Here is a 26,858-nt window from a genome sequence, read left to right as displayed (position 1 = left end):
GGCTGATGTGTGGGGAATACGTTATCGTGGTCCTCACTGGTTTTCTGGAGAATGGAGGAGCTGGAGGAGGAGTGTAGTGGTGTTACGTACGGTTTAAATACGAGGATAATCTCAGCTGCTGAACGATGCTCCACTCTCACATCCACAAAGGATCAGAGGAGAGTTTCTGGAAGCTGTGGCGGCAGCTCAAGACAAATGTGTTACGAACGTGTGTCCGACTCTTTACTTTACCATTAAACTGTTTATAACATCAGTTATAACAACTGTGTGGAGGTTAGTAACATGTTTACCATCTTCTCACACGTCATCGCTCTTCACGACTGGAAGATGAGGTCATTGAGGGCTTGGTATTTTTAGTGGGAGAGCTGTTCTCAGAGCAGTGGACATTCTAAAAACTCCAGTAGCACTGCTGTGTCTGATCCACTGTGTGACGGCAGTGTGTAAATCCAGTAGCTCCTCCCATCTCTGTTATTTTCATCAAGGGCTTTAAAGGAACACTTCAAAATCATTGTGATGCTCCACTAATCTGTAACGGAGAGAGAGTAGAGCCTCTGTCCTTTCCACTTCCTGCTTAGCACTGCAGAAACTGCACTTTGTAACGTTTGGAGGAGGGTAGGAAACCACCATGTGTTTTTAAAGTAGACGTGTGCCGTGTCAATGCTAGACACCACAGTTTGAGATTGGGGACAGACTGTGATCTCTGCAGGCTGCCGAAGGGAGGGAGGTGTGTGTGTGTGTGTGTGTGTGTGTGTGTGTCTGTCTGTCTGTCTGCCTGTGTGTGTCTGTGTGTGTGTGTCTGTCTGTCTGTCTGTGTGTGTCTGTCTGTGTGTGTGTGTGTGTGTGTGTGTGTGTGTGTGTGTGTGTGTGTGTCTGTCTGTGTGTGTCTGTCTGTGTGCGTGTGTGTGTCTGTGTGTGTGCGTCTGTGTGTGTGTCTTTGTCTGTGTGTGTGTGTGTGTGTGTGTGTATGTGCGTGTGTGTCTGTGTGTGTATGTGAGTGTGTGTGTGTCTGTGTGCGTGTGGTGTGTGTCTGTGTGTGTCTGTGCGTGTGTGTGTGTATCTGTGTGTGTGTATGTGCGTGTGTGTGTATGTGCGTGTGTGTGTGTCTGCGTGTGTGTGTGTGTCTGTGTGCGTGTGGTGTGTGTCTGTGTGTGTGTGTCTGTGTGCGTGTGGTGTGTGTCTGTGTGTGTGTGTGTGTCTCTGAAGTGTGCAGGTGTGGAGGAGTGTCTGAGGGCTCTTCATTGTAAAGTTTATCTCCTCTCAGTCAAACTCTGTGTTTACCAAACACCAGCAGCTGGACCCCACTGTGAGTCGTGGGCCTGAGGGTGGGGGCCTTTTCACTGCAATAAGATAAAGGAATGGGATCCAATATCACTGTCTTAAAGCAGTGCCCCCTCCTCTCCCCCAGCTCTGATCCTACTGCCCCCTTCCTGCATTTTTCTGAGCTGGATTCTCAGGATGCCTTCACAGATGCAGTCAGAGTTGCTGCAGAGAGCTACGAAACATCCTTGTTTCTACTCTCACTGTACACTCTCTCAGCTCCACTGTCCACACCGGAGAAGTGTAGTTCTACAGTTACAGACTCTAGCCCGTCTGTTGCTCTGCATACTTCATTACCCCCCCGCTGTTCCTCAGCGCTCAGGACCCCCACAGAGCAGGTGTGATGTGGTGGTGGATCATTCTCAGCGCTGCAGTGACACTGACGTGGTGGTGGTGTGTTAGTGTGTGTTGTGCTGGTGCGAGTGGATCAGACACAGCAGTGCTGCTGGAGTTTATAAACCCCTCAGTGTCTGGACCGAGAACAGTCCTCCGACCAAAAACATCCAGCCGACAGCGTCCTGTGTCACTGATGAAGGACTAGAGGACGAGCGACACACACTGTGCAGCGACAGATGAAAAATTAATGATGGGAAATGAGATCTTTGTCTTGTGTTATGATGTGACGGCAATGATATCCTCCTCTGAGGCTGCGCTGGAAGCCCCTCCCACCTTAAAGCCAAACATAAATCACGTCTACCACACACTGGCAGGATCAGTGGCTATCACACACACATGCACACGCACACACACGCACGCCACTGTGGGCGAAGTGTTGGCTTTCACACATCAGTGTGGTGTGAAGTGTTTCACTTATTTAGCAAGCGCCATACACACATTTCCGCGCCTGACAATAATCACAGTAATGATATATAGCTTTGTGTGTGTGTGTGTGTGTTTTATAGCCTTCTAATGGCTCTGTGGCAAAACCACAGACAATAACATTAACTCACACACTTCAGAAAGTTGCAACGTATTTAATCAGAAGCTGTGTGTTATGTAAATGAGGTATTAGCGTATATCTGTTTACACTGCAACTCCAGGTCACACTCAGTGGTGTATCTAGAACATCCAGAAGGTTCTAGAGGAACATCTTTTAGTCTCAGTTCCCCCACAGTAAATATAAACATGGCTGTTTTGTTCCTGTCACTGTGTGACGATTTGGATAGTGAGTTATTCGACTGTTTAAGGCCTTCAGCAGTTCAGCTCCTGAGTTAAATTCTCTCTCTCTCTCTCTCTCTCTCTCTCTCTCTGTGTCTCTCTCTCTGTCTCTCTCTCTCTCTGTTTCTCTGTCTCTCTCTGTCTCTGTGTGTGTGTGTGTGTGTGTGTGTGTGTGTGTGTGTTGGTTTATTGTCCTTTGTAAGGATGAACTCTGCTGACTTTGTAGTTAAACCACAGACAATAAAACAAACGAAACTCCCTGTGAGGACACAATATTTGTTCCTGCTTTGTTCTGCTCCTATACTCCCTTCTTACATTTGATCTGTTAATACTGCGTGTTGACAAATGTTTTAAGTGAATTGCTTTATAACGTGGCCCTCAAATCAGTGCCTCCTTTACACATCGTCACTGTCCAAAGAGAAACACACATCTCTTAAAAGTGGGTAAGGGACAAACCTTCTTAACTTTCAATGTAAAAAGGTTTTATTCAAAGGAATTCTGGAGCGTTTCTGTTGATCCGTTGAAGGACAGCTGCTATGTACCAATGATGTAATAAAATAAAATGTTTATTCTTGGAGAGCGATGATATATACATTTTCCAAGTTAATGTGTTATAAAGTGTTAACAAGATAAAATATTAATGATCATTTTTAATGCACTGCAGTATGTTTTTATAATATGTTCCTATTAAACATCCATAGAGGGGAACTGAAGGCATTCTCTGCTGAATTTTCCAGATAGCTCCCCCTGGGGGAACCAGAGGGGGTAATGAGGGCAAGCAAGAGACCTGTGGAGTCTAGTTGTAAATGAGCTGCGCTGCACCGTTTTGTACTAAGCTGTGTTAAGCTGTGTTACTAGTCTACATCAGACTTAAATAAACCTGTGTCACACAAGTAACCATTAGTGAGGACTTGGTAACTGTTTGAACAACACAACACACATGCTTGTGAAAGCCTTGTGTTTATTAATAATTAAACTTGACTGGTTCAGACCTTTACCCTGTTGTTTAAAAAGTGAACTTGAAAGAAAATTATGCTGAGGGTCTTTTCTCAGACGTTACAACATTACGGTGTATTGTTTAACTAGATTAACTGGCAGCAGACAGCATCCAAACTACGCTTTATTCAGTCAGTATTTTGGTGCTGTAACTGTATGTAGGAGTAAACGGCTGTAGCTGCTGTGTGTCAGTATTTCGGTCTCTCTCTCTCTCTCTCTCTCTCTCTCTGTCTCTCAGCAGATACCATCCAAACTACGCTTTATTCAGTCAGTATTGTGGTGCCGTAACTCTATGTAGGAGTAAAAGGCTGTAGCTGGTGTGTGTCAGTATTTCAGTGCTGTAACTGTATGTAGGAGTAAACAGCTGTAGCTGGTGTGAGTCAGTATTTCGGTGCTGGAACTGTATGTAGGAGTAAAAGGCTGTAGCTGGTGTGTGTCAGTATTGTGGTGCTGTAACTGTATGTAGGAGTGAACAGCTGTAGCTGGTGTGTGTCAGTATTTCAGTGCTGTAACTGTATGTAGGAGTGAACAGCTGTAACTGGTGTGTGTCAGTATTTCGGTGCTGTAACTATATGTAGGAGTAAACAGCTGTAGCTGGTGTGTTTCAGTATTTCGGTGCTGTAACTGTATGTAGGAGTAAACGGCTGTAGCTGGTGTATGTCAGTATTTCTGTGCTGTAACTGTATGTAGGAGTAAATGGCTGTAGCTGGTGCGAGTCAGTATTTCGGTGCTGTAACTGTATGTAGGAATAAACGGCTGTAGCTGGTGTGAGTCAGTATTTCAGTGTGTAACTGTATGTAGGAGTAAACGGCTGGTGTGTGTCAGTATGCTTTTGTTAGTGTCTGATTATGTTATGGACTGTGTTTCTTCCATGGGGAAATCCCTCCACCTTGTCCTCCTTATTGCCTGTGATCTTTTGACCCCTAGTTGAGTCTTGTTGATGTTTGGTCATTAGCCCCACCCCCAGCATGTGCACCCCATTAGCAGTGACCTCTGGGACATGGTCAGGGTCTTCCTCTGCACTCCTCCACTTCGTGATTCTTTCGCTCTCGTTTTTCTGGCACTTTGTGGTGCTTTCTTTCTTTCTTTGCTTCATTAATCTCCTCTGTCTTTCTGCAACGCTCTTGGCTCTAATTGAGTTATTCACCCCCTCAGTGTCTCCCTGGGGTGAGAGACTATACAGAAAAGTGAGTGATGTTTTTGGCAGTCTTTGTTTCAATGTTACTTTCCCCTTGATTTAAAATACCATTCTCTGTTTTTTTTTTCTTTTTTCTCTCACTATATTTCTTTCTCTTCTTTTTCCTTTTTCCTTTCCTGCCTCTTATTCTCTCCTTATGGCTCTCTCTCTCTCTCTCTCTCTCTCTCTCTCTCTGTGTGTGTGTGTGTGAAAAGGAAATCGTCTTAAACCGGAAACACAATAGAGACACACCTGAAACCATTATTTTCTCTCTCTCTCTCTGTCTCTCTCTCTGCCTGTCTTTCTCTCCTTTCTCTCAATCCCCTTCACTTCTCTCTTTTCAATCTGTTTCATTCTTTCATTGCTTCGTTTTCCTCACTGTATCTTTTCTGTTTTCCTCCTCCCGTCTGTGTTTCTTTAAATGTCTGTCTTATTTTTCTCCTTTTCTCTCTCCCTTAGTGTTCATGTATTTTGATGTTATCCCAAGCCCCGCCCACATGTTTACACCGGCCACTGATGTTTACTGGACGTCTGACAGATGTGAACCCTCTCTCCGCTGTCACGTTGTTGTATTGATGGACAAACCCTGCACTTTACAGGCCATATTTTGCAGATCTGACCCCACTGACCAGCCTTTGAACTCTTCATCACTTGACTGATGACACTCTCGTATCATGTGGAAACAAGCAGAGACCTGTGCGCAGTTGATGAATCAGCTTCAGTGCATTAAATACAGCTCCGCCTACCAGTGCCTCATTCATGAAGATGTTTCGGTAGTGGACCAATGAGTGTGTTTACCTGCATGTAATGATCTGATAACTGCACAAATCCTGATTTTGTGAGTAATTTCTGAATCTAGAACATACCTCAGATGTCAGTGTATACATTTTACAAGACCACTTCAATAATCAGATAATCAGAAATCTGATTAAGATTGGATTATTAAGTACCTATAAATGCACAAAATTTGAGGCAATGGCTGCTGTCATAACTGGAGTTTGAGGTCTGGAACAGCTGCACATGAGCTTAAATTTAGTTCCTAATGCTACGTGCCAAGCGTGGTTTAGCGGGGTGTAAAGACCCCCTCAGCTTTGAAGGGATGGATGGTGTTCATGATCCAGGACTATAACATCAGTGCCTGATCTCACTGATGTAGACATGCCTGATTGCCATCAAATCCTCACAGAAATGTACACTACATTACCAAAAGTCTTTGCTCGTCTGCCTTCTCACACACATGAACTTGACTGACATCCCATTCCTAATCCATAGGGTTTAACATGAGGTCAGGCTGTTGGATGTTGGATGAGACCTGGTTCTCAGTCTTCGCTCTGATTCATCCCAAAGGTGTGATTTTGGGTTGAGGCCGGTCAAGTCCTTCCACACCAAACACACTCATCCATGTCTTTATGGACCTTGCTTTGTGCACAGTCAAGTTGGAACAAGCATGAAATTGTCCATAATCTCTTGGTGCACTGCAGCACTAGGAGTTTCTTTCATTGGAACTAAGAGGCCGAGCCCAACTCCTGAAAAGCTATATCACACCATAAAATCCCCCTCCACCAAATCTTACACTTGTCACAATGTAAGCAGACAAGTCCCGTTCTCCAGCAAGGTCACTCTGCAGAAAGTCAATGACCTTGGAATCCCTGTCATTTTGTGGCCTACCAATTTGTGGCTGAGTTGCTGTGGTTCCCAATCGCTTCCACTTTGTTACAACACCACTGACAGTTGACTGTGGAATATTTAGAAGCAAGGAAATTTCACGACTGGACGTGTTGCACAGGTGGCTTCCTCTTACTGTATCAGACTGGAATTCACTGAGCTCCTGAGAGCGAACAATTCTTTTACAAATATTTGTCGAAGAAGTCTGCATGCCTGCGGGGCTTAGAGTTATTCACCGGTGGCCGTGGAAGTGATTGGAACACCTGAATTCAATGATTTGGTTAAGTGAGTGAATACTTTTGGCAGTACAGTGTAGATGCTATAACTGTTACTGCAGGAACAGGGGCCATATAATGAGCTCCGTCTGCTGAAGCCTGTATCTCAGTGCAGCTGATGGAGAGATGTGAGATTAGCTGATAACAGGAGGTAAGTGTCGTCTACGCCTTTTAAACGCCACTATCGCTCTCTCCCCAGGGGCTTCACACAGGATCAAAGTCACTCGCCCTGACTCTGACTGTCTGCTGAAACCAAACAAACAGCCCAGGGGTCCGTTTCTGTGTGTGTGTGTGTGTGTGTGTGTGTGTGTGTGTGTGTGTGTTTCCTGTCTGGTATGATTCACAGATTACTCCATCATCACCTTAACCTTAATATATGTTAATACACACTACACAGAGACCAGCGCTTACAGCATAACAGCCCCTACACTTCCTGAAAGGCTTTTCACTAGCTTTTAGAACATTGCTGTGAGGATTTGATGGCATTCAGCCACATAAACTTGAGTCAGATCAGGGGCTGGTGATTAGTTCTGGAGCACAGGCACCACTTTAATTCATTCCAGAGGAACTCCATAGGCTTGATGAATGTTCAGACCGATCTCCTTCTGTTTCGGTGCCAGTTTTTTTTGTCAAACTCAGTCTGCACTCGAGATACGTCACAATAACACACGCAATTATAATCTCGCGAGTGCGAGGCCGATGCAGGTTCCAGAGTCAGCCGCTGCAGTTGCTCCCCAGGAGCTGCGGGAGACGAGAGACAGCCTGATGACCACAAGATAAAATGTAAATCTCAGTTTTCTCTCTTAAAGACCCTGTGTGTTCAGTAACGTCATCATCTGTCATACACTTTAAATTCACCAGTGTTAAATCAACACTGTTTGTGTAATAATTTAGCACTCTAACTGTTAACACTAATAGTGTTGATTTAACATGTGTGAATTTACTGTGCAGAGTGAGGTTATTTCTTTATTATTTGAATTATGATGTAGTTCATGTTGTGAAATGCCATGAAATCTGCCAGAGCTCCCGTGGGCTGCTCTGTGTGTGTGTATGTGTGTGTGTGTTCACAGCCATAGAGGAGTTTAAAGCAGAGACTCCATTTCCCCAAGTGGATTATTCGGCTGCGTTCCAATTGTGTATTACACACTAATACCGAACTGTATACACTATGTATTAACTATAATAGTGTGAGTGTTGCAGGCTAGTGCACAAAATATAAACACACTGCACTGGTTCTTTCTTAAATTAACAGGACATAAATGAACTGTTTTACAGCTCTCTGAAACTCAAATATATCCCTCCACACCGCGTAGTGCACAGTGTAGGTCATAAATAACAGTGTCTGCACTAAAATAGTGCACTGTACGTCAGATAATAAAACCATTTATATTTGATATAAGACTCATGACCCTCTGTCTAAAACGTAGTGCACTGGGTGCAGATTTGTTGGTTTAATAACTGTGAAGTGCACTACGTAGGGAACAGGGCACTATTTGGGACAAATACATTAGAAACTCCTCCTTTTCTGTGGGACAGTGACCTTCATTACCCACGGGTACTAAGTGTGTACTGTGGATTGTTAACTATATTCACCTTTGACACTTATAATTACACTAAATACTGCTCACAACACTACAATTAGCATTAAGTTCACAATTGGGACATAACCTTTATTGTTTTACTTCTGTCCTGAGGGGTTTTACACCTCTGTGGTTGACCCTTGGCATTGGGCAGGGTGACTTTAACACATCCCACAGTGTTTGTGGCCTAGAGGTCTGTCCCAAAACATAGTGAGCTGTTTACAAAGAGAGCATTTTACATCATAGTGTGTGCACTCTTGACACAGTAGACTGTCCCAATCCTTAGACACCTTAAATATACTGCCTACTGAGATGCCTTAATCTGGCAAACATCGAGCCGTTCGCCAGCTGTGAAGGCAATCCCATGATGCAACACAAGCACAACTCCCGTCTCTCTTTCTCTTCTTCCGGAGCAAAAATAATTAAAATCACAGAATCCATGGCGCTGAGGCCACGGTAGTGTGCTGTGGGCGGGAACAAGCCGTGACACAACCGCTGTCTAACTACAGCGTCACAATAATGTGCCTCATGAGGACAGACGACCGTCAGAGTGCTGTCTACTCAAACAGCTGCCTACGGAGTCAGCCTACTTAGGGAGCTCAGTGGGGTTTGGGACGGAGCTATTGTGTCCTCAATGTGTTCAGCTTAAAGTTCATTTAAACATTAATGTCATTTGGTTAAGAAATCTGTTTTAAATTGAAGCCTGAATGATTAAAGGCTTCTAGGCACAGTGAAAGGGTTCTTCAGACTGATACAGAATGTGCTATAGATGTTTCTTTTCTAGCACCTTTCAGAAAAGGGTTCTGTACGGCACTGAACCGGTTCTTTTATTGTAACGAGCTCGGCATTGTAACTGTAGAAGAATCTATTTTGGTGCGATTACAGAATCCTTTAGAACATTCTCCATGAATATGAAGAAGGCTTTCAAGTGTTTATGGTTCTGTACAGAAGAACCATCCTGAAGAACCATAATATTTAAGAGTTCACTCACTACAGGGGTGTCTATGGATTTTTGGACACTCACTCTTTCATTTGTTCAAGAACACGGGACATTAGTGCCTTGTCCAGCCCTGAATGGGAGATTCCAGATCACTCTGAGGGTGACCTGATTCTTTGTGTGTGTGTGTGTGTGTGTGTGTGTGTGTGTGTGTGTGTGTAGGACAGAGAGAAAGAAACAGCCGTGTGCAGTTAGTTTCGTGGCCTGGCCGCAGTGCTCTGGAGTCAGGAGCTAATTGCAGCATTGTGCGAGTTTGGTTTTTTCGTGGGAGGAAGAAAAGAAAAGCAGCAGATGAAAAATGAGAAGGAAAAGAAGAAAAAAGACCAAACAAAAAGGAGCCTCAGAGCCCCGCTCGCTGTTCTCTCTCCCCACGCTGGCGCTGTGTTCCAGGGAGTGTGGGAAATGCCTCCGAAGTTCCGACGTCGTACGTTCAGAGCAGGACCTTTTTTTGTGCTGTGGCTGTGATCAGTGGCAAAGCTAAAATGTCAGTTGTCTCTCAGCTCATAGACAGCCATTTTAAGAGCTTTTACACACGATGAAATTGCTTTACTTTGTAACTATACACTGAACACATTGTGTTGCATGTGGAGAGACAATGTAAAAAACAGACATCACAATTAAAATGTGTTTTAAAAAGTCATGCTAATGTTGGATTAAAAGTTCACAAAATGGGAGCAGCAGGTAGTGTCTCTGTCATAGGTGGGGTTGTGGGTTCTAGTCCCGCTCCGGGTGACTGTCTGTGAGGTGTGTTCTCTCTGTGTCTGCATGGGTTTCCTCCGGGTGACTGTCTGTGAGGAGTGTGGTGTGTTCTCCCTGTGTCTGCGTGGGTTTCCTCCGGGTGACTGTCTGTGAGGTGTGTTGTGTGTCCTCCCTGTGTCTGCGTGGGTTACCTCCAGGTGACTGTCTGTGAGGAGTGTGGTGTGTTCTCTCTGTGTCTGCATGGGTTTCCTCCGGGTGACTGTCTGTGAGGAGTGTGGTGTGTTCTCTCTGTGTCTGCGTGGGTTTCCTCCGGGTGACTGTCTGTGAGGAGTGTGGTGTGTCCTCCCTGTGTCTGCGTGGGTTACCTCCAGGTGACTGTCTGTGAGGAGTGTGGTGTGTTCTCTCTGTGTCTGTGTGGGTTTCCTCTGGGTGACTCTCTGTGAGGAGTGTGGTGTGTTCTCCCTGTGTCTGCGTGGGTTTCCTCTGGGTGACTCTCTGTGAGGAGTGTGGTGTGTTCTCCCTGTGTCTGCGTGGGTTACCTCCGGGTGACTGTCTGTGAGGAGTGTGGTGTGTTCTCTCTGTGTCTGCGTGGGTTACCTCCGGGTGACTGTCTGTGAGGAGTGTGGTGTGTTCACCCTGTGTCTGTGTGGGTTTCCTCCGGTTGCTCCGGTTTCCTACGTTGGTAGGTGGATTGGAGACTCAAAAGTGTCCGTAGGTGTGAGTGAATGTGTGAGTGTGTGTCGCCCTGTGAAGGACTGGCGCCCCCTCCAGGGTGTGTTCCTGATTTGCGCCCAATGATTCTGGACTGAACTGGATAAAGATTACAGACAATGAATGAATGAAGATGGGGTCAGATTGACGATGCGTTTATTTTAATATTGATGTAATTTATCGTCTAATAAAAAAAAATGGAAAAATGTTTGGAGAGAGAGTAAATGAGAGAGACATCTGAATAAAATACGATACCAAACACAAATGGCCAAAATAAGCCAAAACAGGTAATGGCTACACAGCGTTAAACTGCTTTACTGCATGAATTTAAACCCAGGACTAGAGTAAACATTTATTCTGTGGTGTCTTTAAGATTAACAAACATTTTTATAAACTTAAAAACACATGGAGAGTGGTTTAAAAGAAACTTCTGAAGTCCAGCTGGTCTGTACCGTCCAGTCGGACCCCTTCGCCCTGAGGGTATTTAACCCTCTGACATGTTAACTATTACTGTTACCTGGTCTTTTTAACAATGAAGCTCATTAGACATGGTTTTAAAAGGTGTCCTGAACCAGTTTCCTCCTGAACTGACCCTAACACCCCGCTCCTGTCCAGCTGCTGCTTCAGGGCAGAACATAAAGAGCAGACATGTTTTAAATACCACACCATATTTTAATCTGGCTTTCGGGCTGGTTGCCAGGTTCCGCTGCCGTAATCCACCCCCAGGTCTTCCAGCCTGAGGCTAAAGGAGGCTTTACTGAGGAACCAGAGGCTTTAAAAACCTTGCATTAGCATCGTGACCCCATTGGGATCCTAGGAAACGTCAGCTCCTTCCATAACCTGAGAAATGCCTGAGAAACAAGATTTTCTCTGCTGTTTTAAACCTCAGGTTTATCTACAGCTGCTTCTATTGAGCTGCTTCTGCTCCACATTAAATGGTTCGACATTTACATTTTGGTACCACCTTAAATATGGAGGGACCATTACATTCTGGCATTTCATTCCACTTTAAATTTTGCAGCAGTTATTCCCTGCTGCCACTGCACCACCTTAAAAAAAGAGATCATTACATCCTTGTGCTTCTTTCCCACTTTACATTGAGCAGCAGTTACCTTCTGGTAACTCCATACCTCCTTAAATGATGCAGCCTCTAAAATGGTACAGAACAGTACACAACGATACACAACGGTACAGAACAGTACACAACAGTACACAACGGTACAGAACAGTACACAATAGTACACAATGGTACAGAACTGTACACAACAGTACAAAATGGTACACAATGGTCCAAAAGGTACACAACGGTACACAACAGCACACAATAGTACACAACGGTACAGAACAGTACGCAACAATACGCAACGGTACAGAACAGTACACAACGGTACAGAACAATACACAAAAGTACACAACAGTACAGAACGGTACAGAACAGTACACAACGGTACAGAACAATACACAATGGTACAGAACAGTACACAAAAGTACACAATGGTAGAGAACAGTACACAACTGTACAGAACAATACACACCTGTACACAACGGTACAGAACGATACACAACAGTACAGAACAGTACACAACGGTGCAGAACAGTACGCAATGGTACACAACGGTACAGAACTGTAAAGAACAGTACACAACGGTACAGAACAGTACACAACAGTACAGAACAGTACACACTAGTACACAATGGTACAGAACGGCACACAACGGTACAGAACAGTACACAATGGTACACAAAAGTACACTATGGTACAGAAAACTACACAAAGGTACAGAACAGTACTCAATGGTACAGAACAGTACACAACGGTACACAACAGTACACTATGGTACAGAACTGTACACAACAGTACAAAATGGTACACAATGGTCCAAAAGGTACACAACAGTACAGAACAGTACACAATAGTACACAACGGTACAGAAGAGTACGCATTGGTACAGAACAGTACACAAAAGTACACAATGGTACAGAACAGTACAGAACGGTACACAACTGTACAGAACGGTACACAACGGTACAGAACGGTACACAATGGTACAAAACAGTAGGATCTGTCGGAAAAGAGCGTCAGGTTCAGGATTTTTACAAATTTAAATAATGCTGGATGTAAGGAGGTGTGAGGGAGGCTGAGAAATAGTGAGAAACACACACACACACACACAGAGGCACCGCAGCATGCTGGAGAATAATCAGATTATATTTATATCCATAAAGAGTGTCTCCGACCGAGGGGACAGCCTGCTCCTGCTGAGCTGGGGTCTGGACGTGTGTGAGTGTGTGTGAGTGTGAGTGTGTGTGAGTGTGTGTGTAATATGTAGTTTTATGCTGTATATGTATATGCTGTTTCCTTCAGCGCACTGCTCCACATCAGCAGTGTGTAATTGTTCAGATTGTACACACAGTGCTGTGCAGAGGTTTTCAGCGGAGAGTGAGATTTAAAAGCTATTGATCTGAGCAGTGAGTGTTTATTTACTCAAAAACAAACAAACAACAAAAAACCCCCAACATTAGAATGAACCCAGTCACATTCATCCAGTGTAATCCTCTGGGTGTGACTGTGTTTAACTTTGTCCAAGTCTCTCCTCGTGGAGTGTGTATTATTTGAGGTGATCATCTAGTGTCTAGATTTAGTGGTGAATAAATAATGATTTTAAATAATGTGTGCTGTGGATTTAACAAACTCATGTTCCCTGTGAAGGACTGGCGCCCCCTCCAGGGTGTGTTCCTGCCTTGCGCCCAGTGATTCCGGGTAGACTCCGGACCCACCGTCTCCCTGAACTGGATAATGGTTACAGACATTGAATAAACGAATGAATGAATGAATATCAGTGCAGTTTCTTCTAGCGCCCTCTAGGGGTCTGTTAGAGTTGTAGTTAATTACAGCAGTTTGTAATAGTTCTAGATTTGAAAAAGATCATTTGAAAGTTGTAAAGCAGTATATATTAATTTGTATATATTTGTGTTGTGTATATTAATAAGCCATATGTGTGTGTGTAGGTGTGTGTGTGTGTGTGTACATATATGGCATTTATCCCCTGTTTTCATAGTGAGCATAAACAGGAATAACCTTACATTTCATAACCATGGCCAAATGTGCTTTAACATGGTGTGTGTGTGTGTGTGTGTGTGTGTGTATGTGTGTGTGTCTATGTCCTCAGTGTGCATAGGGTGAAGTGGCATGGTATTTATTTCCATGTACATGTGTCAGTCCCCCGGTGTGTTTAGTGTTGTTATGTGTGTGAGTGAGTGTGTGTGTTGTGGTGTATGGGGACCCTGTCCATGGCTGTGTTGTGTTTAAAGCCTGAGGTTTGAGGAAATTGCTGGAATGTTTGAGGCCGGTGAAGCAGGACACTCTCTCACTGCAGAGCACACATATGTGGGACCTGTTAGCGTGTTAGCATAGCGAAGACCTGTGCCCCCAGAAACTTCCCTCAGAGATACAGCCTCGTCACAATGAGACTTCACACAAATCCCGGTCCTAGCTCCAAGAACAGGAACAAGAACAGGAACAGCTCCCGTGGAAAAAGAGGAAAACCACTCGGAACAGAACACTCCTCAGAACAAGAACCAAGCCTCGGAACAGAACACTCCTCAGAACAAGAACCAAGCCTCGGAACAGAACACTTCTCAGAACTGAAAGGAACCAACACTCAAAACAGAACACTCCTCAGAACAATAAGAAGAACAAAAACAAGGAAAAACCACAAAAGGACGGAACCAGCACTTGAAACAGAACCTTCCTCAGGACAGGAACCACTGACAGCACCTAGAACCCAAAATCAGAAATTTCCTCAGGAAAAGAATTGGAAGCATTAAGAGGAGCCAAAACTTAAAGTGAGCCTTCCACAGAACATGAATCATTGATAGGAACCAAGACTCACACAGAGACTCTCCCTCAGTGAGAGGCGTAGAACCACAGACAGAACCCAAAACTAGAAAGAAGAACAATCCTCAAAAGAAGATGTGTGATCGCAGTGAGGAACCTAGACTTGAAAAGAGAACCCCCCTAAAATCAACTCTAATGCTGTGTGTGAAACTGTTCACTACATAGTTCACTACCCCCTGAGTCCAGTTCACTGTAGTAGTGCACTCTATAGTGAGTAATGTAGGGAATAGTGAGTTATTTGGGTTCAAAGCCAGTGAGCTGCCAAGCTTGTCCAACCTAGCAACAGTTGCTATGTCTGAGATCAGTCTGAGATCATTCCTGGGCAGAGAATAAAGAGATAAATATAACGAATGGTTGCTTACATTTTATAAACTGAACATTATCACGATCTACATCACAAACAAACTGTAGACACCGCTTATGCATTTAATAAAAAAAAATAAATGTACACACAGCGACACACAGAGATAGAGAGAGACCTCCACATGGAAAGTCCTGACCTGAGGGTAACGTTTCTCTGCATTGCCTTCACACACACACACACACACACCTGCATACAATCAGCCTGTGGATACACACCCACACACACACACACACACGGACTCCCAGAAGGAGATCAGCGATAATTGTTTTCCATGTCGTGCCCTGTGCACTGTTCTCTAACATATGAAGCTTGTCAGAAGTGTTTGTACATCGTTACGTTGATAATATCCCTCCGACATATGTTTAATATAATTACTTCCATGTGTTCCTCCCTCCATTAGCGCTCCAGAGGGAAGGCCTCACGTCTCTTCGTCTTATCCTCGAGGAGGAGGAGGAGTAAAGGCTGCTCTGTGGAAGTGTATTCAATCTGCGGTTATCAATGGAGCTTTTGTTTCTTTCTCCCTTTCTCTCTGAGATCTGATGGACGTTCCTTTTCACTCTTCTCTGATCGCTCCGCGCGAGTCAGGCCCAGAACTGAGCCACGTTTGTTTTGGTTCTTCTCTTTGGCTTCGTTCTGAACAGGCCGCGAGAGTCTGGTCTTGATCCGGTCAGATCAGACGGTGTGTTCCCCACTGGCGCTTTGCCACTACATGGTCCCTACTTGCCTCTGCTCCATCAGGTGATTCTGGTCCTGGTCCTGGACGCTTGGTTCTGAGCGAGCTGAGTAGGGACAAAACCTGATGGAATGCCATCAAATCCTCACAGTAAAGCCTTCCCAGAACAGCAATGACTGTAAAGAGAATATTGTAGTCCATCTGTTACCCCCCTCTCCCCCTGTTCCTCAGCGCTCAGGACCCCCCACAGAGCAGGTGTGATGTGGTGGTGGATCATTCTCAGCGCTGCAGTGACACTGACGTGGTGGTGGTGTGTTAGTGTGTGTTGTGCTGGTGTAGAGTGGATCAGACACAGCAGTGCTGCTGGAGTTTTTAAACCCTGGGTCCACTCTCTGTCCACTCTGTGAGACACTCCTCCCTCGTTGGTCCACCTTGTAGATGTAGAGTCAGAGACAGTAGCTCATCTGTCGCTGCACAGTGTGTGTCGCTCGTCCTTTGGTCCTTCATCAGTGGACACACACACACACACACATACACACACTACTTGACATGCCCATTGACCCCTGGGAGAGGATAAAGGAGTGTGTACTGATAGTAGATAGAGTGTGTCTCTTTCAGCGCTCTGAAAGAAAGTAAACACAGCTGAGGGGCTGGGGGCTGGGGGTGGGGGTGGGTGATGTCCACTCAGAGAGAGAAATCAGGACTAATCTACAGGATCAATGAAGCACATTTTACTGTTAAAACTAAAAGAGTGAAAGCATTTCCTGTTTACGGTGATCCTTCATCATCTGCTCAGAAAATACATCCCCAACCGGAACAAACAGGTCAGACCCTGCGAGAGAAAGGAGAAAGTTTGCCCTGCATGGAACCTAGTCTACTGGACTCTACTCTCGGTTAGGTCCGGTTTGGTCGGGTCAGCAGAGGCTGGTTCATAACTGAAGGAAATGCAGTAATGTACATTTGGGAAAATGTATAAAGTGTATAAAGAACTAATCTCACTTTCTGTCTCTCTCTCTCACTCTCTCTCTCTCTCTCTCTCTCTCTCTCTCTCTCTCTCTCTCTGTCTGTCTCTCTGTGTCTCTCAGGAACTGGTGTCCTCAGTCTGTGACTAAGACAGTGACGTGTCAGGTGCAGAATGGGACGACACTTCAGAGAGTCTATCAGACCTGCAGGTGGCCCCAGGGCTGCTCTGGGGGCAGGTAACATATACACACACACACACACACACACACACACACACACACATTCACTCACTCACTCGCACGTGTGTGTATTACAGTTACCGTACAGTGGTCCGGCCGTCCTATAAAGTTGTGTACCGCACTGTAACAGCTCTGGAGTGGAAATGCTGTCCCGGCTACAGCGGCACACACTGCGAAGAAGGTAGGAGTCAATTTTAATCCAGTGTAAACCTGTGGAGTGTGTAGATTATAATCCAGTGTGAATCTGTGGAGTGTGACAGTAATAACTGTGGAGAGATTATAATCCAGTGTGAATTCGTGGAGTGCAGAGATTATAATCCAGTGTGTATCTGTGGAGTGTGACAGTAATACCTGGGGACAGATTATAATGCAGTGTGAATCTGTGCAGTGTAGAGATTATAATCCAGTGTGAATCTGTGGAGTATAGAGATTATAATCCAGTGTGAATCTGTGGAGTATAGAGATTATAATCCAGTGTGAATCTGTAGAATATAGAGATTATAATCCAGTGTGAATCTGTGGAGTATAGAGATTATAATCCAGTGTGAATCTGTGGAGTATAGAGATTACAATCCAGTGTGAGTTCATGGAGTGCAGAGATTATAATCCAGTGTGTATCTGTGGAGTGTGACAGTAATAACTGTGGACAGATTATAATCCAGTGTGAATCTGTGGAGTGTAGAGATTATAATCCAGTGTGAATCTACACGGCACCCATTGTGTTGTAACAGCCTGTTGCTTTTCCTATTGAATTTTTATTGACTTTTATAGAGATAGATTTTTTGCTGAAGTGTTTGTGTGTGTGTGTGTGTGTTTGTGTGATTCCTCTGAACTCACTGCTACACAATCATTCACACACCCTTACACACTTCCCGTTGGACCCTGCTCACATCCTGTTTTTATGAACGATGGAAAACTGACAGGAGAATAAACAGTGGAGAGAGAGAGAGAGAGAGAGAGAGAGAGAGAAGAAACACACTGAGAATGAGGAGAAAGACGAAGTAGGAAAGAAATTGAAAGAGAGAATTGGAGAGAGTCAGAGTCAATAAATAAAGTTTGTGGTTTGTTTACCATTGTGCGTATCTCTGTGCTTGTGTGTGTATGTGTGTGTGTGCTCTCAGCTCTCCCACTCTCAGGCCGTCCTGCGTGTGCTGTAATGAGTATTTCAGGTGTGGTAGAGCTGTAATTGGAGTGGGTGGCAGGTTTAAAGGTGCTCTAAGTGCTTTAGCATGGCAGTGCTAGCGGGCCTGGGTCTCTGTGTGACTGGTGCTTTAATTGAGTTTAACAGGAGGGATGTGGTCAGTGCCTTAAAGAGACCTGTACAGTGTCATTACACATCTGTGCCCACATGTTCACCCCACTGTATCTGGCAGGCCGGGTGGGGCATGTCATTAGTCTCCAGCCGTCGCGGATATGAGCAGCATGGTGTGGGGGGAGTGGGTAGAAGAGTGGGGAAGGGAGAGGCAGCAGCAGCAGAGGAAACACAGAGCTGACCCTGGGTAGGTTTTTAAAGAACAGCTGCTGCACACAGTCGTTTCACTGTTAAAGATGCTAATAACTGGACGCAGTGTTAAGATGTGGGATCTGTTATAACAAACCCCCTCGTTTGGTGTATGTTCACATTAAAGTTTGAATCTGGAGCCCACCAACCCACACACTGTGAAACAAGACCCCAGTCAGTTTACTGTGCGCTGCCTGAGTCAGAAACACAGGATAAAACGAGTCGTTCTGATTCTGCTCCGCTTCTGACGTCAAGTGCAGAGATTTTAGAATGGCCCCGCCCCCTCGTCTGAGTCTGTCCAATCACAGCGCTGGACCCGTGTTTATGTGAGAGCACAAAGACGAGGTTAAACTCAACAAAACAGACAGCATTGGAGTGTAAAAATGAGAGAACCAAGAGCAGAGAGGGACTGTGGCTGGAGCTCGGGTTCATCCTGAAGTGAAATAACGGCTAGTGTCTTGTTGACTTTTTACCCGTTTGGACGCAGTATTGTGAACGACGGAATGAAGACATGATGCAGACATCCACGTTACCCACACACTCTCTGGTCCTGCAGTGATTTTAATGCCATCTGGAGGCAGGCAGTCCTTCTCTGAGCAGAAACTCCTCCTCCGATCCCAGTAGGGTTAAGGAGGCAGAATAAAGGCATGGATATCTATCGTTATAAACAGTGTGTGAGGGAGTTCCACAGACCACCACACACACTTTAATCCGTCTGATGAAACGTTTATCTGTGCCTGCAGGGGGTAATGAAGTAATAATAATGCAGAAAGGCATATGGATGTGTGTGTGTGTGTGTGTGTACATTAATTGAAAGCCTTATCTCTGAGCTGTTTGTGACAGAGTGATCAAAGGCGTCACTAAGTGGAACAGACATACTCATTTTATTATTAAACACATTTTCTCTCTCGCTCTTTCTCCCTCTATCGCTCTCTCTTTCTCTCTCTCTCTCTCGCTCTCTCCCTCTCTCTGTCCCTCTCTCTCTCCCTCTCTCTCTCTCTCTCTATATATATATATATGTGTGACAGAGTATAATAAAGACTTCAAACAAAACAGAAGCTCGATGGAGCAGACATGAATGTGTGTGTGTGTGTGTGTGTGTGTGTGTGTGATCAGACAGTGTGGAGAATGGATTTGATCATGCTTTTTAGACAGGCTTCGATGTAATGTAGACACAGTACCAACATGGAGCCCCCATTTAAATATTTCTCTCTCTCTTTCTCTGTCTGTCTGTCTGTCTCTCTCTCTCTCTGTCTCTCATTCTCTGTCTGTCTCTGTCTCTCTCTCTCTCTCTCTCTCTCTCTCATTCTCTGTCTGTCTCTCATTCTCTCTGTCTGTCTCTCTCTCTCTCTCTCTCTCTCTCTCTCTATCTGTCTCTCTCTCTCTCTGTCTGTCTCTGTCTCTCATTCTCTCTGTCTCTGTCTCTCTCTCTCTCTCTCTCTCTCTGACTCTCTCTCTCTCTCTCTCTGTCTGTCTGTCTCTGTCTCTCTCTCTCTGTCTCTCTCTCTCATTCTCTGTCTCTCTCTCTGTCTCTCATTCTCTGTCTGTCTCTCATTCTCTCTGTCTGTCTGTCTCTCTCTCTCTCTCATTCTCTCTCTCTCTCTCTCTCTGTCTCTCTGACTCTTTCTCTCTCTCTCTCTCTGTCTCATTCTCTGTCTGTCTCTCATTCTCTGTCTGTCTGTCTGTCTCTCTCTCTATGTCTCTCTGACTCTCTCTCTCTCTCTGTCTGTCTCTCATTCTCTGTCTCTCTGTCTCTCTCTCTCTCTCTCTCTCTCTCTCTCTCTCTCTATCTCTCTCTCTCTGTGTAAACAGTGCATTAGCATTACCTCATCCACTGATAAGGGTCAAAAACAACACGCTTGCAGTAAATGCCAAGTGTGATAATGTTACATTAAGGTCAGCAACCTTTCCACACACACACACACACACACACACACACACTTCCTCTTCAGCTATGAGTCTGAAATTCCAGAGCCGTGCTATAATTGCAGGAGGCTAATTGTTTGCAGTGAGAATATTGTCTTACACTGAACCCTGAGTCACCTCCTCCTCCTCAGTGATGAAGATGAAGATGGAGTAACTGCTCTGCTCTACCCCCAGAGCAGAGAACAAAGTGACACACACCGCTCTAGTGCTGATGACAACACTGAACACCGTGCTAGTATATACTGCTTACTTCTGTAGTGCATACTGCAGTAGTATATGTGTCTTTATGGTGTACTGCCACACCCCGTGCTGCACATGGCTGTAGTGAGGGCGGGGCAGGTTTGTTTATAGAGCACCTTTAATACACAAGGACTATTTAAAGTGGTTTACAGACACAAAAGGAACAGTAAACATCAATTAAGTAAAAATAAGTATTAAAAACGAGGCCTGTCGCAGGGTCGGGGCGGTCTTTAGGGTGATGGGGCGGCGCCAGACGGTTTGTCCCGCCTCTGAGTATCACAGTCCAATCAGCGCTAGGCTTTGTTCCATACAGTCCCACCTCTTTTTTGGGCAATTTCAAGATGATGGAAAAAACTGCATTCTCAGTGGTTTCTGGAAGCTCATCCTACATTTCTTTCGTCATATACAAGGTGAGGCGCGTTCCAAATGGTCCCCTACTCTATTCCCTACATTGCTCACTATGTAGTGAAGTACATACGGATGTGTACGGATACCCAGAGCATCCAGAGCCGTGTAGAGAGAGCAGCTAGCGATCCGGTCAGTATGACTTCTGTAAACTTCACAATACTCTTTATTCAGGAAACCTCATACATCAAATCTAAAGACTAAAGAGTGAAAAGGCACTGGTGCCCCCTCCAGGGTGTGTTCCTGCCTTGCACCCAGTGATTCTGGGTAGGCTTTGGACCCACCGCCGCCCTGAACTGGATAAGGGTTACAGACAATGAACGAATGAATGAAAAATGAGTAGTGATAAAACTAGTCTGTCTTCAAAATGTCTGAGGACGACTCAATGGTAATTAATTGGTTAATGACACAGTCGATGGTTGAGTTGGGTAAAGCTCTTCACAAAGCTCTTCATAAACACTGTACAGTGTGAAGATAAAGAGAAAGCTTTATGAATGTAGTGGTGACTGGTGGCATTTCTACACGAGGTGACCACAAAAATAAAACTCTTCAACGTTAGATGACACTGTCAAGATTCCTTATTAATTTGTACAATGCACTGTGCCAGTTGTCTAGATCACTAGCTCTTAATTTGTCACCTTAGCAGTTATTGCCACAATTGCCCCCCCTCCCCCCCAGGAACTGCCACTGGAAGTAGTGTAATAATAGGAAAGACAATGAAGTAAAAAATGAAGTATTTGAAAGCGCCTCAGAAAGTCTTTTAAATTGATAGTTACCATTAAAAGAAGATTAAAAGACAGTTTACCCTAGAGGAAGAGCATCTCTAAGATGTTCATCACTTTTTGGGAAAGATTTGAAACTTCCAAGCATTGATGAAACTTAGAACATTTACTCAATTGGAGGGAGGAAGAGCTCTTAAAAATGACTGCTGTCACCCTCTGAATGTCATCCGTAACTGACTAGTAAAGTAAATGGCGCACTACTCCAGTATACTGCATACTGCACACTGGACGAATACACTGCATACTGCACACTACTCATTCCCATCATGTTGCGGTGCCTTACACAGTGTAACACTGTAGCTGAAAAATGACAATCATACAAAAATGTGTTGTTGTTTGGACAGTAATGAAAGATAAGCAGTGTGTAGCCGTGTGAGTGTTGGTGGGTACGAGCTCTGAGTGCTAGCAGATGGAGAAGGGCTTTGATTGGCTGCCAGACGGCAGGAGTTTGATATACAGCTCCGAGAGCTATTTCCAGCACAGAAAGCACACTCCTCAGTAAAGATCAGTTATTATTCCAGGACCAAAAGCACATATACGCCTCACTCATTAGAGAGCCGTGTAGAACTACCCCCCCCCCCCACCCCCCCGCCTCCCTTAGGGCAGGGGGGTGTTATTGCAGCGAAGGGAAAAATACTCTACATCTCCCAGGGCTGCTCCAACACTTCCCACTTCACCAGGGTTTATTATTCCATCAGAACAGCTCCCAGCTCTTCTCCGTCAGAGGGAGGGAGAGAGAGGGATGACCTGAAGCTCCACTGTCCACACCAGTGGCTAGGGGTCAGGTAGCCCCGCGGTCCCGGTTCAGACCCAGACTCTGTCCGATCCGGACCTGGACCTGTAGCTGATAAACCACTAAGAGCTGTTTAGTTGTGAACAGAGTGTGTGTCTGAAGTGGTGTGACTCTTCTAGTCGTTACGGTGCAGGTTCAGCGCTCCAGGAAACTCACCGACCAATCACATGTGTTTCTGCAGATCACACGTGAGGCTCCTCAGCCAATCAGATCTGTGCATTATGACGAGCGCTGTGACTCCACTGAGTGACACACACAGGGCGGGGTCCAGACGCCGCTGTCCTGAGGCCAGTAAAAACAGCCCGAGGGACGAGATCAAAGCTCTTTAGGACACTTTCGGGACGACGGTGCGGTGCGAGTTAAAACCAGAGACTTTAATAATAAAGGAACGATTACGGGCTGAAATTCTCATAACTCTGAACATGGATTTTGTTTACGGATAAAGTCCCGCCCTCCAGCAGTAAGAGCCAATCAGATCGCTGCTAATGGAAAAGCAGTAAAGTCAACTGCAACTACAAAAGTCATATTTAAAATATGTGTACGCTTAAATTATTTTGAAACTGCTACTTTGTACAAAATCACAACTAATGTGTAATTTAAACGCTACATTCACAATTGAAACTCGTGTAACTCGAGTTGTTTAGATTTGTAGCACTGTCGCTAATGCAGTTAGCTGTCTCCCGAGTTCCATTTCCACCTTAAGTAATGTAACTGTAACAGCAAAAATAAGTCAGTGTTACCCCCCTATGGAGCAGGAATAGAGCAACATCCTCATCTCGGTTGGTGCTTTTCAGCGTTTGGAGTCTCTCCGTTGTCTAAAAACCTCCAGATGGCGTTTCTCTGCCGTGAGCAGAGAGAGAGAAAGCCTAGCACCGGACCCAGACACTTTGTTTTTTTACCCATTTACAGACACTGGGGCTTCGTAAACACATTAGAGAGGTTTCCACAGCAACACACTCCTTATTAACTCCTTCATTTGTGTGAGCAGGTGTCCTTAAGTATTTGGACTCTTAGTTTATTTAGAGGTTTTTTATATTTCAAAAGCCCCTATCCTCCCCCTTTTTTCTGCGGTTCCTCTGGGTGTTACTGTGGCAGGGACCCAGGGGGCGTCGAGGAAAATGTGGAGTCTTAATTAACTGCTCTCTCACTTTCGCTCTCGCTCTGTTCTTCTCTCCCTCCCTCTCTCCTCGGGTGTTAGGTTTATTAAAGATGAGAGTGGTTGCTAAGTCTGAGCTTGTATCGTCTATTTGTGTTTGTTGTTGTTGTTGTGGTTGTTTTATGAAGCAGTAAAACTTCAGAAAGAGAGAAAACCACATGAGAAAGAGACACAGGGGTTATATTTACAATTAAATCTCTCTCTCTCCTGCTCTGTTTTCTCTCTGTTCTTTTTGTGTTGCATTTACATGCTTTTCCCATGTTTTGTTTCTCTCACAGCTCTCTCTCTCTTCTTTTCTTTCTGTATTTCATTCTGTTTTTCTTTTTTCTCCATCTTTTCTCTTTCTGCCTCTTTCTGTATGAGCCGCTTTTTTCTTGGGCTTAGTCTTTCATACTTTCTTTTCTCTTTCTGCACCTTGTTCTGTTTTTATTCTCTCTCTCTCTCTCTCTCTCTCTCTCTCTCTCTCTCTCTCTCTCTCTCTCTGAGCGAGAGGATTGTACAGAAAGAGAAAGTCAGCGTCAGACTGGATGACTCCGAGTCTATCATTGGACTCTCCTCGTCCAGATACACAACTTGGATCAAAGACTCCATAAAGTGTGTGTGCGTGTGCTGACGTGGTAGCGGAAGAGAGGAACCCCCAAAATATGGTTGTGATTAAAAGAACTTCTAGATTACTCACATCACTCTCTCTCTCTCTCTCTCTCTCTCTCTCTCTCTCTCACACACACACACACACACACACACACACACACACTCTCTCTCTCTCTGTCACACACACACACACACACTCTCTCACACACACACACACACACTGCTCAGCCATTACTATAAAATCACCTCCTTCGTTCTACACTCACTGTCCACTCTCTCAGCTCCACTGACCACACAGGAACACACTGTAGTACATCTGTTGCTCTGCATACTTTGTTATCCCCCTCTCCCCCTGTTCCTCAGCGCTCAGGACCCCCACAGAGCAGGTGTGATGTGGTGGTGGATCATTCTCAGCGCTGCAGTGACACTGACGTGGTGGTGGTGTGTTAGTGTGTGTTGTGCTGGTGTAGAGTGGATCAGACACAGCAGTGCTGCTGGAGTTTTTAAACCCTGTGTCCACTCTCTGTCCACTCTGTGAGACACTCCTCCCTCGTTGGTCCACCTTGTAGATGTAGAGTCAGAGACAGTAGCTCATCTGTCGCTGCACAGTGTGTGTCGCTCGTCCTCTAGTCCTTCATCAGTGGAGACAGACACACACACACACACTAAGCTTTCTTCAAACACTTTACACTCACATTTTACACTCTCTGGTGTGTGTGTGTGTTTAGAAAGTGTGCATCTGCTCTGAGGTGTTTACTCAGCGCTAATCGAGCGTTCAGACACACATCATTTAAACCTGATTCTCCGGCCCAGTCTCGAATAAGAAACCCCTGTGTTCGGTGCATGTTCACATTAAAGTGTGAATCTGGAGCCCACCAACCCACACACTGTGAAACAAGACCCCAGTCAGTTTACTGTGCGCTGCCTGAGTCAGAAACACAGGATAAAACGAGTTGCTTTGATTCTGCTCCGCTTCTGACGTCAAGTGCAGAGACTTTAGAATGGCCCCGCCCCCTCGTCTGAGTCTGTCCAATCACAGCGCTGGACCCGTGTTTATGTGAGAGCATGTGTGTTAAACTCAAACCCTCCCAATGTGGGTTCACACCTGTATAGGAACTAAACTGTAGGAGGCACTGCTGGTTCCCTCTCCATTAGCACACAACTTATTAGTGGGCAGTCCCTTAACTGAGAGCTTGTGTCTGATTGGCTGTACCTGGAGGTTATGGGAGGAGTTAGTGTGCAGTTCCTAAATCAGAAACTTGTGTCTGATTGGCTGTAACTGAACATCATGGGAGGAGTCAGTGGGCGGGTCCTAAATCAGGAGCTAGTGTCTGATTGGCTGTAACTGGACGTTATGGGAGGAGTCAGTGGGTGGATCCTAAATCAGGAGCTAGTGTCTGATTGGCTGTAACTGGTCGTTATGGGAGGACTCAGTGGGCGGGTCCTAAATCAGGAGCTAGTGTCTGATTGGCTGTAACTGGTCGTTATGGAGTACTCAGTGGGCGGGTCCTAAATAAGGAGCTAGTGTCTGATTGGCTGTAACTGTACATCATGTGAGGAGTCAGTGGGTGGGTCCTAATCAGGAGCTAGTGTCTGATTGGCTGTAACTGTACATCATGTGAGGAGTCAGTGGGTGGGTCCTAATCAGGAGCTAGTGTCTGATTGGCTGTAACTGTACATCATGGGAGGAGTCAGTGGGTGGGTCCTAAATCAGGAGCTAGTGTCTGATTGGCTGTAACTGGTCGTTATGGGAGGGGTCAGTAGGCGGGTCCCAAATCAGGAGCTAGTGTCTGATTGGCTGTAACTGGACGTTATGGGAGGAGTCAGTAGGCGGGTCCTAAAATCAGGAGCTAGTGTCTGATTGGCTGTAGATGTTTCTCTTCTGCAGATTCTCTCCTGATGGCGGGGCTGGTACGGATTGATCTACTGTAGATAGTCTCCTCAGATTCTCCTGCACTGTCTCTGCGTCAGAATCACTCTGACTGACCCCTGCGGGGGGTGTTTGGGAACGGGGGTCTATCTTCTGGTCTCCAGGGGTCTCTCCGTGTCTCAGCTCCCAGTAAAACCAGTGTGATGTGGTCAGTCTGTGAGCAGTGCACTGATCTACACACAACACTCACTGCTGGAGTAGAGCTACAATAGAGGAGTCACACAGTTCCCCCTCAGAGTGTCAGAGTGAGAGAGAGGTGGTGGGGGTCTTAATGTGAGAGAGGGGTCTCACTGGGAGAAAGGTGTGTGTCGTGTTTAAAACACTGCTGCTGTTAAAGAGTGGAATTCCTCAAATTCAGCTCTGAGATGTTGCACTGAACTGAAATTTCGAACACAAGTTTGAAATGTCAAGTCATTTATTTGCACCGCATTTGTACTCTAACTCAACTGGCATCATCTGGGTGTGTGTGTGTGTGTGTGTGTGTGAGAGAGAGAGAGAGAGAGAAAGAGAGAGATTGTACCTGAAGCCAGCTGGAGAGATTTGTGTGACAGTGTGCTCATTAGTGTGTGTTTATGTGCCTGTGTGCGTGTGTGTTTGTGTGTGTCCTGTACCCCCTCATCTGCGGACCCCTGAGTTGGGCTGAAATGTGGCCCCCCTGCTGTTATGTTTGGATCACTGCCCCGACTGAGGAAAGACCAACATACTCCTCCTTTTGCAAAGTACACACACACACACACACACACACACACGGGATACGTAATAAAACTTGACTAAAACAATATGAACAAAGATGCTCCTCGTGCTCAGTGTAATGTGTGTCTT

The 26,858-nt window shown here is 45.3% G+C and overlaps 1 protein-coding gene across 1 annotated transcript in view; it reads left to right on the top strand.

Moving 5' to 3' along the window:
• The window catches only part of emid1 (EMI domain containing 1), a 164,274-nt gene that overhangs the window by 3,996 nt on the left and 133,420 nt on the right, over window positions 1-26,858 (top strand). Inside the window, exons 2-3 of the mRNA XM_066654607.1 lie at window positions 16,596-16,709; window positions 16,790-16,893. Of these exons, the coding sequence (XP_066510704.1) occupies window positions 16,596-16,709; window positions 16,790-16,893 (218 nt within the window). The remainder of the gene's footprint in view (window positions 1-16,595; window positions 16,710-16,789; window positions 16,894-26,858) is intronic.

This window comes from Hoplias malabaricus, chromosome X2 (assembly GCF_029633855.1).
Source record: "Hoplias malabaricus isolate fHopMal1 chromosome X2, fHopMal1.hap1, whole genome shotgun sequence".
In the NCBI taxonomy this organism is placed as follows: Eukaryota; Metazoa; Chordata; class Actinopteri; order Characiformes; family Erythrinidae; genus Hoplias; species Hoplias malabaricus.
This window is presented reverse-complemented; position numbering and strand designations above follow the sequence as displayed.